Genomic DNA, 13,153 nt, shown 5'->3' on the forward strand with positions numbered 1-13,153 from the left:
AAAAGAAAAAAAAAGAATCTTCAGAATCTTCTATGCCTTTATTCTAAAGTATCCTTATTCTCAAGTCAAGTCAGAGAAAAATGTTTTGAGAGGGATTCATGAGTTTTGCTAGGAGTGAACTCTGAGCACAGAGCCAGGAATAAGCCACACTGCCAGATGTGGCCTGCAAAACAAAAACAAAAACAAAACAGGAAGGAAAAATTCTTAATCAGAATGACAAGGTTTGAGACTCCTATGCATTAATCGATAAGAACCAGAGAAATCTTCTCAGCTACAAATATGGTTAAAGCTGGTGGAAAGAACAATGATTTGGATACTTAAGTTGTTTGAATGTATTTAATAGCTTTAATGGCTTATCTTTCTACAGCTTGAATCTATGAAATTTATTGTAATATAGCTCTCCACAGTTTTCTCTTATAATCCTATGTCCGTATTGTGGGAAACAATGATCTTTCTTCGGATGATTCTTTTTCTTTTATTTCAAATAAAAGCCCTCAAGTGATTTTTTTTCCATATTCACAGTCACAGTCCTCCCGTTGTTGATCGATTTGCTCGAGCAGGCCCAGTAACGTCTCCATCATGAGACTTGTTGTTACTGTGTTTGGCATATCGAATATGTCACGGGTAGCTTGCCAGACTCTGCCATGCGGGTGAGATACTCTCGGTAGCTTGCCGGGCTCTCCAAAAGGGGTGAAGGAATCGAACTCAGTTGGCCATGTTGGCCGCTTGTAAGGCAAACGCCCTACCGCTGTGCTATCGCTTTAGCCCTTCAAGTGATTTTTTTTCCATTTTATTTTGTTTTTACTTCAAATTTTCCTTTGGATTTTCTTATACTTTCTTATACTTTTATGTTGATGTATTACTCCAGTGTAATAGCATTTTTACATTATTCTAAAATTATTTAGACATGCTTTCCTGTATTTTTCCATGTATTTGTAATTGCTAATTTAAAATATTTAATAAAACAAATGCATGGGTCTCCTCTGAAAGTTTCTGCAGTCTGCATTTTCCCAATATATGGCCAAGTATTCAACTGGGTTTTTGGCATGTTTATAATGGTTTATTGAAAGCTGCATGTCTGAAATATGTGTGGACATTGAAAACCAGAAGCACTATACTTATCTGCTAAGGTTATCAGTTCTTGCTGTTTTGCTGTTAGTGACTACATTATGCTAAATCTATAAGTTTGTATTTCTGATAGCATCTGGTCACATAAGTGTGTTCACTATTCATTTAGTCCAACAGACAATCAACTAGCCACAGAGTTGCTTAATGACTTAAATAAATGTCTTCAGCCCACTGTTTGTCAACAGAGTGTGGAAGTGAGGAGGGAGGGTGATGAGGTGTGTGTGTAACAGTTAGGCAGTTCACATTTCTATTTATCAGTTGGAAAGCATTTTTACTGAGATTCAGGGTTTTTTGTGAAAAAACACTATGTTGTTCAAAGATTTTACTAATTTAGTAATTTCTGGAGTTCACAAGTCTCATTGCCAAATGTTTTCTTACTTTTGGAATACTGCAAAAGTTTATGGATATACTAATATGCCTCATCAGTTTTAACAAATGTCAGAAGGAACAAATATTCTTTTATAGTTAAGCACATGTTAATCTACCCTGTCTATTTTATTTCATTATACAGATCTGAGTCTGAATTTTCACCCACATAACTTTCTTTTGCCTATAAAACTTAATTTACATGTGTGGTAGGTCTGCTGGTGATAAATTCTCATGGATTTCATTTATCACTAATTAAAATAGGGTCATTTCTAACAAAAATTAGCATACAATTAGTTAATTTAGTCTTTAGTATTGATATTCATGTAAAAATCTACATCTGGATGTTTTATATGTGAAGTGATAATCACCAAATATGAAAGTCATCAAGATCTCTTTCAATGGGTAAATGGATAAATGAATTGGTACATGTAGACAATAAAATATTTAGCATTTTTGTTTGTTTGTGTGCCACACCCAGCAGTGCTCAGGGCTTACTCCAGGTTTTATGCTGAAGGATCACTCCTGGTAGGGATCAGAGAACTTTATGTAGTGCTGGGAACTAGACCTGGGTCACCTATTACCCTACCCACTAAAAAGCCTGGTTCACCTAGTGCCCTACCCACTAAAAATCTCTCTGATCCTTACTGAAAACTTAATAGCTATATAGAAATGACATAATTTCTATATAATTATATTAAATCAAGCAAGTAAAAAATGTGTATTACTAAATGATAGATGCCAATCTGATAGGGAACAATTATGTAGTAATTTACTATGTACTAGTAAATAATAAAGTAGTACTATCCTCCCGTTGTTCAGTGATTTTCTCGAGTGGGCACCAGTAACGTCTCCATTGTGAGATTTGTTGCTACTGTTTTTGGCATATCGAATATGTCATGGGTAGCTTGCCAGGCTTTGCTGTGTGGGCGGAATACTCTCGGTAGCTTGCCGGGCTCTCCAAAAGGGGCGGAGAAATCAAACCCGGGTTTGCCGCATGTAAGACAAATGCCCTACCCACTATGCTATCACTTCAGCACAAATAATACAGTAGTATTACATAAGTCCAATGAAAGATAAGAAAATTAGATCAGTAATTCTGTGATGAAACTGAATTCTGAAATGAAGAAACTTTAATGAATACATATCATTACACATTTACCCAGACGTACAGAATGTAAAATACAAAATGTAAAATAAAAAAAAAAATCCACCATCAGGGAAATGATGGAGTTTGGGTGATGTCATTTGTCAATACACATTTATCTCTGGTTTTTAAAAAGTACTCCTATTATGAGAGAAGTTGATAATGGCAGTGGAGGAAATGGATAAGGGGACAGGTTATATGGAAAATCTATTGTGTCTTCCTATCAGTTTTGTGTTAAGCCTCAGTGTTCAAATAGTCTTACAAGTTGTTCAAAATTGTAACACTGTAAATATCACATAAAATGAAAAGTCATTGTCAATCTATCCTGATTTCATTTTCTGAGACATTGTTGACCATATATATTATTTTTATTAGCAGACACAAATCTAAATATTAACATTTCAGTTGTTGGTTTATTGTCTTTAAGCATAGTCATTAACTTTATGCCATTAAAGAGAATTGAATGCACCTAAACTACCATGAGCATACTATCCATTTTTGCTTGCAATATTAATAAATCCTTAAATACCAGGATAAACAATCTACTTTAAATATCACTTCCTGACTCACTACTATGTTATACGAGCAAACTTAAATAGGAAAAACTCAATAGAAGCAAAGACTTAAAGAACCATTTACCTTGTTCATAAAGTAGCTTCATATTCGTATTTTTGCAGGCAACCAAATTATTAAGCAATGCAATCACACTTTGCATGGTATTACCCAGAATGTTCTCCCGATGTGCCTGCAATAGACATAAATTTCATCACAATAAAACAAATACAATTACCTCAGAATAAAGACAAATGACCTCATCTCTTTATTCTTGCTCCCAGTTTCTTGGTTATCTTTTCACATTTTAATGAAACAGATCTTTTTGTGTGGAGGTACTTCCCAGAGGCCACACTTGAAAGTGATACTGACATGACAAAAAAAGACAAACCGACTTAAATATTCTTGCAGCTTCAAGATTAAACTGGCACTAATATTTCCCTACTTTACTCTAGTACCTTGATGGGTGGATATGACTCACTGCTTCACTGCTTCAGTTTAATAAACTATGTTCGAGATCTTAAAAAGTGAATTTTGCTTTCTTCAACATTTTACTTCAGGGAAAAAAAGGCAGGAGTAATTCTGATTCCAAGGAGAATAGGAAAAATGAATAATCCTTTTCTCATAACTCCCCATTTTAAAGAGACAAGAGATCATTTCTATGTAGTGTTCTAAGGATCTCAATTTAATAGTTTGCTTTATTTTTGTTAAATTTCCTCAAAATTTTTAGAAAAATAAACATGGTATACTCAAAATTATGACATTTCAGATATGAAAATAAGGAGAGGGGTCAGGGAGAGAGCTCAAAGGGCTGGAGCACAAGCTCTGTATGCAGGGACCCATCTCTGGCACCACCTCAAGTACTACCAGGTGTGGGTCCCCCAAAGTAAAGGAAATATGAAGAATATTGAAGCTCTTGGACTAGGTTAAGCCAATCAGATACAGAGGGCACAGAAAGCTAGCACCCACCCTCACATCTGGGCCAACACAAGTGTTCATATTGTGAGTTTCTAGGTGTCCAGCTTGCTTCGTGTTGGTTCTGGCCCCTCAAACCATATTAATCACCAGTTTCCACTAAAGTGTGACAGGTTGGTAGACTGTTTCTCTCTGCCACATTTTAAAACATAAATGATATCAATTTATCAATTTCTTGACAAATAGATACAGCTATTATGTGCCAGGCATTGTTCTAAGCACTTGAGTTACACGAGTGAAAACATGGTTCCATGTCCTCTTGAAGACAAGCAGGCATAAGAGACAACTCTGCAGCATTAAAAATATGTAAAATGAATTAGAATGCAGCCAGTGCTGTGGAAAAAATGAAATTTGCAAGATAAAATCTTGAAAATTTATGGGGGCAGGAGACCTACAAGGGAGGGGCACACCAATTTCAAATCATATGGTGAGACAGGGTCATACTGTAAAGTGTCACCTGAGCTGGAATTTTGTTCTATCCTTTAAATGTGTAAGTACCTTAGACATCTTTGAATTCGATGAGATTTTTTTTCTGAAATAATTTTTAGATTGGCAGAAGCATTACTAAGATTGTAAACAGAAATTTCCACATACATGTCCCCCAACTCTCCCCAATACTGAACTGGTACAATACTAAGCACTGACTTCAATTTTCATTTTTTACAGAAATATCTTTCTGTCCAATAATCCAATCCAAGAGCCCATATTGTCTCTAGAATTCTTTTTTTTTCTGCCTCAAGACTTACTCATTACCCACAGTTCTAGGTACTTTGCTTTTATCAGTGAACAAAACAAACAGCCTTGCCTTTGTGGGGTTTGCCTTGTAGAGGAGAGGAAGAAAACAGAGAGACAACATAGTTGTAGAATGTGCTGTAAGGAGACATGCTGGGGAAAGGCAGTATAGCACTGGGTGGATTAGGAGTACTGCAGAGGAAGACTTATCCTCTCTACATGGTGACAAATTTGAAGGAGAGACAACACAGTTGTTCTTCTCATAGGATAACAAGTTCGGATATTTGTTTTAGGATTGTAGCAATATTAATTCTTAGAAGTTATGAAATGATGAGTGACAGTCTCGTCTGGTTTTAAAATTCATTTCATGATGTATTAATCCTAAAAAATATTTTTTACTGAAGTCCTTCCTTGTATCCCACAAACATTTGTGGTACATAAAACGTTTCTGGAAGGTTTGATAAACTTTACTGATGATAATACCTGGGTTTGGTATTACACTACCAGTAGATCTCTAAACTTTTTAGAAAATATCTTGAGTCATGTATCATCACTGTGACTCAATTTAAGTTTTTTACATTTATATTATTCTAGAACATAGCTACAATGTCCGACTTTTCAAACATACTGTAATAAAATACGTACAGAGCATTCTGCTACCTTCACAAGCCTTTATCTGAAGCTATTTACATTAGCTTTCACACTGCGTTCTTTCTTGAGCAAACTCAAAGCTTTCTCCACTTTATCACTCTTTTTTAAGAACCAGCTATCCATTTTAATTGACTTACATTCTTTGCTTTGGGTTAGTCCTCATGCATGTATAAAAAGTACCCAGTTCTTTCTCTGAGGAATGTAGTGGGTTGGATCTTCTTACCCACTGACAATAGAAGATGGGTGTGAGACTTATTTGGGCCAATTAACATAGAACAGGATTGGAAGGACCAGTGAGGGCTGCTCCATTTTATTTTTCCCTCTGGCATGGGGAACAGAAAACAGACACCCCAATAGTAAGTTTTCATGATGAGGATATACAGAACAGTCAGCAGCCCCCCTTGATAGTACTTGACCTCCAACATTTTCATGAAGCCTCCCCTGAAACCAGGCAATCAGTGAGTTTCTACCCTGTGGAGGAAATGCCATTTGACTACATGAGCCTTCCTACCCATATCTTTGCTTCACAAGGAGCTTGCTTCCCAAATACTGATGCCTAAAATATTTCTAACTTTCCTTAGAAACACACGTGGGCTAATATTTGAATGTTTCACTGACAACAACTTAAGAAGATTAATGTGGAAGCAGTGGTCTGCCACCAATTTCATCTAATTATTCCTACAGTAGGCTGGAAGGAAAGGGTGATTAATAAGCACCAAGATGACATGGCATGTTATTCATGATAAAGTAACTAACGATACATAGGCAACTTATTCTTCTGAAGAACAGAAAAGCTAATAAATCTTTATTTTTTAAGTCCCACTTGCTAAATAACACATACTGCTCCTTGTTTGAAGACGAGTCAGTCTACAAATATAGATCCATCTCACAGAAGGTAAATTCATCATTTCTTCAAAATACACAGTTTTTATGATTAAATACATGTTGTTGTACAAAGCTCTTGGCACTGTTTTTGACTTGTTGCAATAATTTCAGTTTCCCCTTATGCTCCTACTGTGAATGTCCCGTTTCAGTACAGACATTTCCTCTGCTAGGTATAAAAGCCCAACTCTCTAAATCTTCATCAAACTTGAACACCGAAAACCCAGGATTCAAAGTGCTGGAGTACATATTCTGCATATGAGAGGCCTGGGCTAATTCCACCACTATGTGGTCCCCAAGCACAGCCAGAAGCATCCTCTAAGCACAGAGCTGGGCGCTGGTTATAACCCAAAGTGTCCCCTCTAGGAAAGGGGGTAGAAAAAATGATTAATTGAAGAACTAGGATCAGACTCTAGACCAGGAGGTCCTGAAGAATAAAGGCCTGTGCCAGTCCACACACTTCAATCCACAGAGAGGCAAGAAGCTAAGGCACACTTGATCAAAAGGAAACCCCCCCCACACACACACATCTTTGTTACTATGTTTCTTAAAAGAAAATATTTGATGCATAAAAGAAGGACACCATCCAGTAACCAGACTGAGATGGTTAATGGTTAATTAGTAAATGGTTAATTGTTAATAAATAAAATCACTGCTATTTTTAGTTTCTTTGTTGTTGGTTTAAAAAATTTGCAAAATTTTTCAGTGCAAGGTGAAGGCTTTGTGAAAATTGACTATATTCCATTTACTGGCTTATTCTTGGAGTTCTTGGTGCTCAGGGGATGGTGGGGGGAGAATGCCCAGCAGAGCCCTTGTTTCTGCTCCACATGACGTGCTTGTCAGGAGAAGCACGACAAGTTACCGCTGAGGCCTCCATCCTAATTTCTCCCAGAAAAAATGCTAAATACATGCCAAGGGCAGCCGAGAAGGTGTAAACATGAATTAAGCACACTTCTATTAACTTCTATCAAAATGAGTAATTTCATTTCTCTTAGCAGCTCTTAATGAGATTTGTTCTTGCTGTTCACAACCACATCGGCCTACAGGAGATAAATTATGCATCAGAAATACCACCTTTATTTCTTAGAGGCAGAACAGGCAATTACATAAAGGGAGAAAACCTGGAGGTAAATATGTTAGGCCCAAGTCCTTCTGGGGCACATCTGGGAACTGATAGACTTGAAGGGAAGAAACTACAAGTCTGGCCACCAGACCACACCCAGGGGTGGAGAAAGAGTAGGAGTGATCAGAGATGAAGTCTTCCTTAGCGGCTTCTCCATGATATCCCCTCCCTGCCCTCTTAAACCTAAAGATTTTAAACCTATTAGCTTTGATGGCTGGATCTTCTGGCAAGAGGGGAAAAGAGAAAGCCAGGTCAAACTCTGATATTTGCTTTGTTTGGTTACACCCAGAGATGATCAGGGCTTACCCCTGGTTCTGTGCTCAGGAATCATTCCTGGTGGTGCTGAGGGAACTCTACGGGGTGCTGAGGATTCAATTCAGATCAGCCACATGCCAGGCAAGCACCTTAACCTGGGAATTATCTCTCTAGTCCCCAGTGCTAAAGTCTTTAAATCCCCAGAGCTCAGTAATAAGCAAGCAATCTACCTCATTTGTGTCCCAGCATATGCAAGGAAACCAACATGAGGAACCTTAAAGGGGAATAATCTAAACCAGGGGCTCTTCGCCACAAGATCAGAGACTTGGGCACTTACCACTTGCATACCGTAGGGTCTGAGAGAAACCACATGGGTGCAAGGCCCGACAAGACACTTCTGATGATTCACAATGTGTCAGATCACTCCACGACCTGCTCCCCCACTGTCTAATTTAATCCTGAAAATAAAATGGGTACAGTGCTCCCCTCTGCACAGCTAAGGGCACTGAGGGGAAGTGGAACTTTCCGTGGCTCATGGAGTGATCTGATGTCAAGATCTGATGATAATACAGTGCTCTATGTACAAGTTGATGGAGAACACGCCCTGAAGCACCATGCAGCATTGTCCAGTGACTCCAGAAGAGAGGGCAGGAGGGTGTCAGTGTCACTGGACCCATCAGAAAACCCTCCATGAGCCAGCACCATCCCATCGGCACACTGCCAGGACTTCGGAGAAGGAATGCCACGTCCAAAGTAGAAGGAGAAAGGAAGCAGATAAATTGTGCTGTGGGGGGCTGACTATTGTCAAACTGGTCTCCTTCCTTTCATGCCACAATGTGCCCTGTGCCACTGCCCGGAGACCTCTTGGCTCATAACAGCCTTAATGTGTGTCACTGAGCTGAGAACCCTACAGAAACCTACAGAAGCAAGATGCAGGATCAGATGTATGCAGGAAAGAGAAGCGTACTACCTCTAGAGAATAAAAACTCACACAAGAGCTACTGACAACAGCCACATTATCCAGACGCCAAGTGTCAGCAAAGGGCTGAGGGATAAAAACAGAGAAAACAGAGCTCCAGGGAGAAGCCAACATGGGTAGCCCACAAAGCTTTAGAAGGCCACCCCAAGACACCGCAAGATGATGATGAAAATGTTTAACCCCTCCATCCATCACCCATCCATCAACACAGTCCACCTCCTTCGTGTGTCTGATGTCACAGTAGATGGACATTTAATAAACAGAGCACTGGAGAGTTCTAATAAAACATAGCATTTGCCAGTAAAGATAATTAGAACTGAAGGAGCAAAATTCTAGTGTTTGGCAACACAGATGAAACAACTTCATTAAAATGTACAGCTTCAGCAAATGAAAGGCAGGGGAGCACTGGACCCTGAAGAATCAGCTTTCTCACAACTAATTGCTTCAGTGCTTAAAGAGGACAGCTCTGAAATACCAAGGGCACAGCAAGGAAACGCGACTGAAAAATGATCAGCTTCCCCAAAGTGGTTGCACTGTAAACACGACATGCCACTCTTTAATATCTAAAGATGGAAATGTCACTAAATGGCTTCCGACGCCTGGAAGGAATCTGACAGGGAGTCAAAGCCGATGAGGCAAGCAACTCCTTTAGCAAAACCCAGAGCAGCAAGGACCCTCAGCCCCTCTCTTCTGCCATCGGGATAGGTCAGAGCTTAGGAGGCTGCTTGAACTAGACAACTAAACCTCGGGGGGTGAGAAAACACAGCCACTGAGAGAATGAAAAGCAGAAGCACACAGAGTGACACAGGGTGTTGTATCTAGGACACTGTCACTCTACAAACTCTCGAGAACAAACATGTGCCCTGCACAGCACACTCAGGTCACATTTCTGCAGACTCAGCTCACGTTGCTCTCGGGGTGCCAGTCTGCAGAGGACATGATTACACGAGAACTGCGGTGCCCACTCATGTTCTCATCCACACATTCTCCTATGCAGCTAGATTCCTGAAAATCTGGTGCTCACAGTGGGCAGCCCCCATGGTGCCCTGACGAAATCAACATAATTGTGGGCAAGAGGACACTCTCCCATCACTGTTTTACAAGACTGTCCCTTAGGAGGCAGAGACTCAGTGGCATCTATGCTGAACTCAACTCCTTTCTCTCAACACTTTGCTGATTTGCTTTTGTTTCAGAGACCCACTAGCCCTTGGGCCTGTCAGCCAACAAAACCATCAATCTCAGCATCTCCCACAGCCATTCATTCAGCTACAAAGTCCTTTCAGGCTGGAGATATGCTCAGTGGCTGAGCACATGCATTGCACAGGAGGCCTCAGTTTGATCTGCACAAAGTCCCCTGGATGTTCAGCTGAGCACTTCCTGAGCCTCCCCTCTGCCTACTACCAGGTGGCTGCCACCCTTGGTGTAGGACTTTTCCCATGGTTACTCTGCTTTTCAGCCACTTCTCAAACACTGAGCAGATTCCCACCTCCATAGTCACAAGAGATTCTTCTCTACTTCTGGGGCCTTCAATCTGGGAGCTGTAGGTCCAGGGGCTGTGTGGGGGTTTACACTGGGCAACAGTGGGTCAGGGCTACCCATATGCCCTGTGTGTGTCTAGGAGGGGACTCAAGGGCTGGGGTGTGAGGCAGGGAGTGAGAAGGCCACAGGGCCAGCTCCTGGCAGAAGCAAGAGCACAGTTGCTCTGACACTTTAAAGCCTAGAGAAATATTCTATTATGATTCTGAAAATAGTCTCATGACTTTACTGAGCCAACGATGAACCGCTGGGAGTGAAGGACAGGGAAGGGAACAAACTGGATTCCACTGAAAGGACATGGATTAATTTAAATGAATTCACACGTTTACCTCATGAATAGCTTCAGGGGATTTCCTGGGAAGGAAGGCCAGGATTTGGGCATCCAAAGTGGAAAGATGTGAAGGAAGAAGGGGGAGCTGTCATAAGGTCCAGGACTCTGCCAGCCTCATAGGAGGCCATTACTCTGCCAGCCATGAGGCTATTAACAAGCCTCCGTTCTGTAGGGAGGGCTCAGGGTAGGGGTCTCCCAAGATATAAAGTATGTCCCTGTGGCCCAAAATAGGTGGTACCCGCATCCTCGAGGGAAGCCTGAAGTTCCTTCTTTTATTTGTGTCACCCTCATGAGAAGGCCTCCCTCCATCTTTCTCGCTAGAGACGAGAGAGAAGACTTTCATCATTCTTAAATTTGACTGACAGACCTTATAGCGGTCCTGTAGCCGCAGAAAATGAGATTTGTTAGTAGAAACACATCCCAGCTGGCACAGAGGGTAGACTGAAATCAATTGGTACCATTTGCCAAGCAGTGGGCTGAGCCCGGCTTCCAACTGCGACACTCACTCCACACCAATGACAGCGAGCCCTGGGGCCTTTTTGGCAGGTTCCCTGCATTCCTCTGCTCTCCTCGCCCCTGTGCTTTCAACAGCCACAGTATCTAGTCCTCTCGCAGGATGTCCCATCCTCTCGGCTCCTGACAGGACCTGAGGCCCCTAGGCAGACTCAGAGAGCCTAGATCCAGTGTGCTTAGGCAGGAGAACCTTGGCAATGGAGTGGAAGGAAGCTCCTAGGCCAAGAGTTGTCGGATGGACTGTGACCCTGTCATGTGCCTGCCTAGAATGCTGGTAAGAAAATCTGCTCTCACGACACACTATTCGAGCTAAGTGCTTGCCGGAAGTATGGGGACAGAGGGGCCAAAGAAGAGCTCATCCCACACATACAAGTTCTTCCTTCTCCTTGCTTCCGGCCATTGTCCAAGAGTAAATTAAATACATCCTTCAGAAAACTAACCTCCAATTTTACAGTATCAGGCAAGAACTGGGGATTTGGCCCTGGAGTGGAGTACCTGCCTTGTATTCCACAGGCAGTAAGATCGATTCCTGGCACCACCTTGCATCACCTGGGGCCACTGTGGTCCCTGGTTCTTCAAGTGCAACCCACAGAGGACTCTGCAAGCATATGGAAGCACTCCGACATCACAGCATCAACAGAAAGGGAAATTCAAGTCACGTATCATTTGCTCGAGTCTGGGGCCTTGGGGCAGCTGTCCGTGTGTCTGACAGGATCACCTTCCTCTACCTGCCTTCCCAGAGCACCTCCCTACACTTCACTGTTGGTTTCTCCACCCAATCCTTGCTAGAACCCTACAGAAAGAGAACTGAGTTTATAATCATGTCCCCAGCACCAAGGTGCAATTGTCCACTACACAGTGGCTGAAAGTCAGTTAAAGAAAGGACAATCTTGCTCCAAGGATCAAGCATCCTTGGGCAGCTGCAGCATCCCAACAGCCCATCTTGTGGAGAACTGCTGGGGCACCACTGATGAACTCTTTCCCAAAAGTAAATAAATAAAATTCACAACTTTTGGCAAGCAGCGAAGTAAAGCTGTAAGCAGGCCAACTAGTGCTGCATATTGGGTCACTTTCAACATCCGGCCAATTACCTTTTAACCAGGTACAGGAAGTGAAAGATGGGCTATTCCTGAGGAAATGGGGACTTTATGGTCCCTTGAGCCCCACCAGGAATGATCCCTGAACACAGAGTCAGGAGTAAGGCCTGAGAACAACCCAGTATGGCCCCAAAACAAACAAAGCCAGTTAGGATATTCAGAATCTACTGCACTTGGAATTTCAGTTTCTGCACAATCATACTTCTGTCTTCCATCTACATAAACAGGAGCAATCAGCTCCTCTTAAACTCTACTTAGACAGGAACAATCATAGCTATAGAATTACTCTGGGACATTCAAAAGTTTATATCTGGCCAGAAAATGATAAAAAAAAAAGTTAATCAACTTGAAAAATAAATTGGATGTAATGGAATAAAAGTAGTATTTTTTCATCTCTTAGATAAATAAAATTAAGAAAATTATTTGGGGGGAGGTTATCTCCCAAACAGTGCTCTGGGAGCTTAGTGGCTCCTCCCAGAAATTCTCAGCCAACTGGGCCAGCAGCTCAATGTGAGGGTCAGAGGATTTGGAGCCTTGTGATGCTTGCAGTCATCAGGGTTACCCCAGAGATGCTCAAGGACCTCTAGTGTGTGCTCAGGGGACCATGAAGTATCAGGAATTGGACCTCACTTGGCCACATACATGGAATATGCTGTGTCCCCTGTATTCTTTTTCCATCCCCCCTCACACATTGTTTAAGCTTCCAGGAACACTAAACAGTAACAAAGTAGAAGAAAGCCTGCACAAAAGCATCAACTGTGCATTGTCAATGCGGTTCATGCGAGCAATAATGGGGAGGTCAATGGGTCTTGTGCTGGGAAATGATTTCTGGTAAATGATGAACCCACTGGTATATCCTGAGTATCCCATGTGCTGGAATAACAAA

The 13,153-nt window shown here is 41.5% G+C and overlaps 1 protein-coding gene across 1 annotated transcript in view; it reads right to left on the bottom strand.

The window, feature by feature from the left end:
* Positions 1 to 13,153, bottom strand: part of ULK4 (unc-51 like kinase 4) — a 583,905-nt gene that overhangs the window by 253,778 nt on the left and 316,974 nt on the right. The window contains exon 32 of the mRNA XM_056128948.1: positions 3,281 to 3,386. Coding sequence (XP_055984923.1) covers positions 3,281 to 3,386 — 106 coding nt within the window. The remainder of the gene's footprint in view (positions 1 to 3,280; positions 3,387 to 13,153) is intronic.

The sequence above is a fragment of the Sorex fumeus genome, unplaced genomic scaffold (genome assembly GCF_029834395.1).
Source record: "Sorex fumeus unplaced genomic scaffold, SorFum_2.1 ptg000072l, whole genome shotgun sequence".
Classification (NCBI taxonomy): Eukaryota; Metazoa; Chordata; class Mammalia; order Eulipotyphla; family Soricidae; genus Sorex; species Sorex fumeus.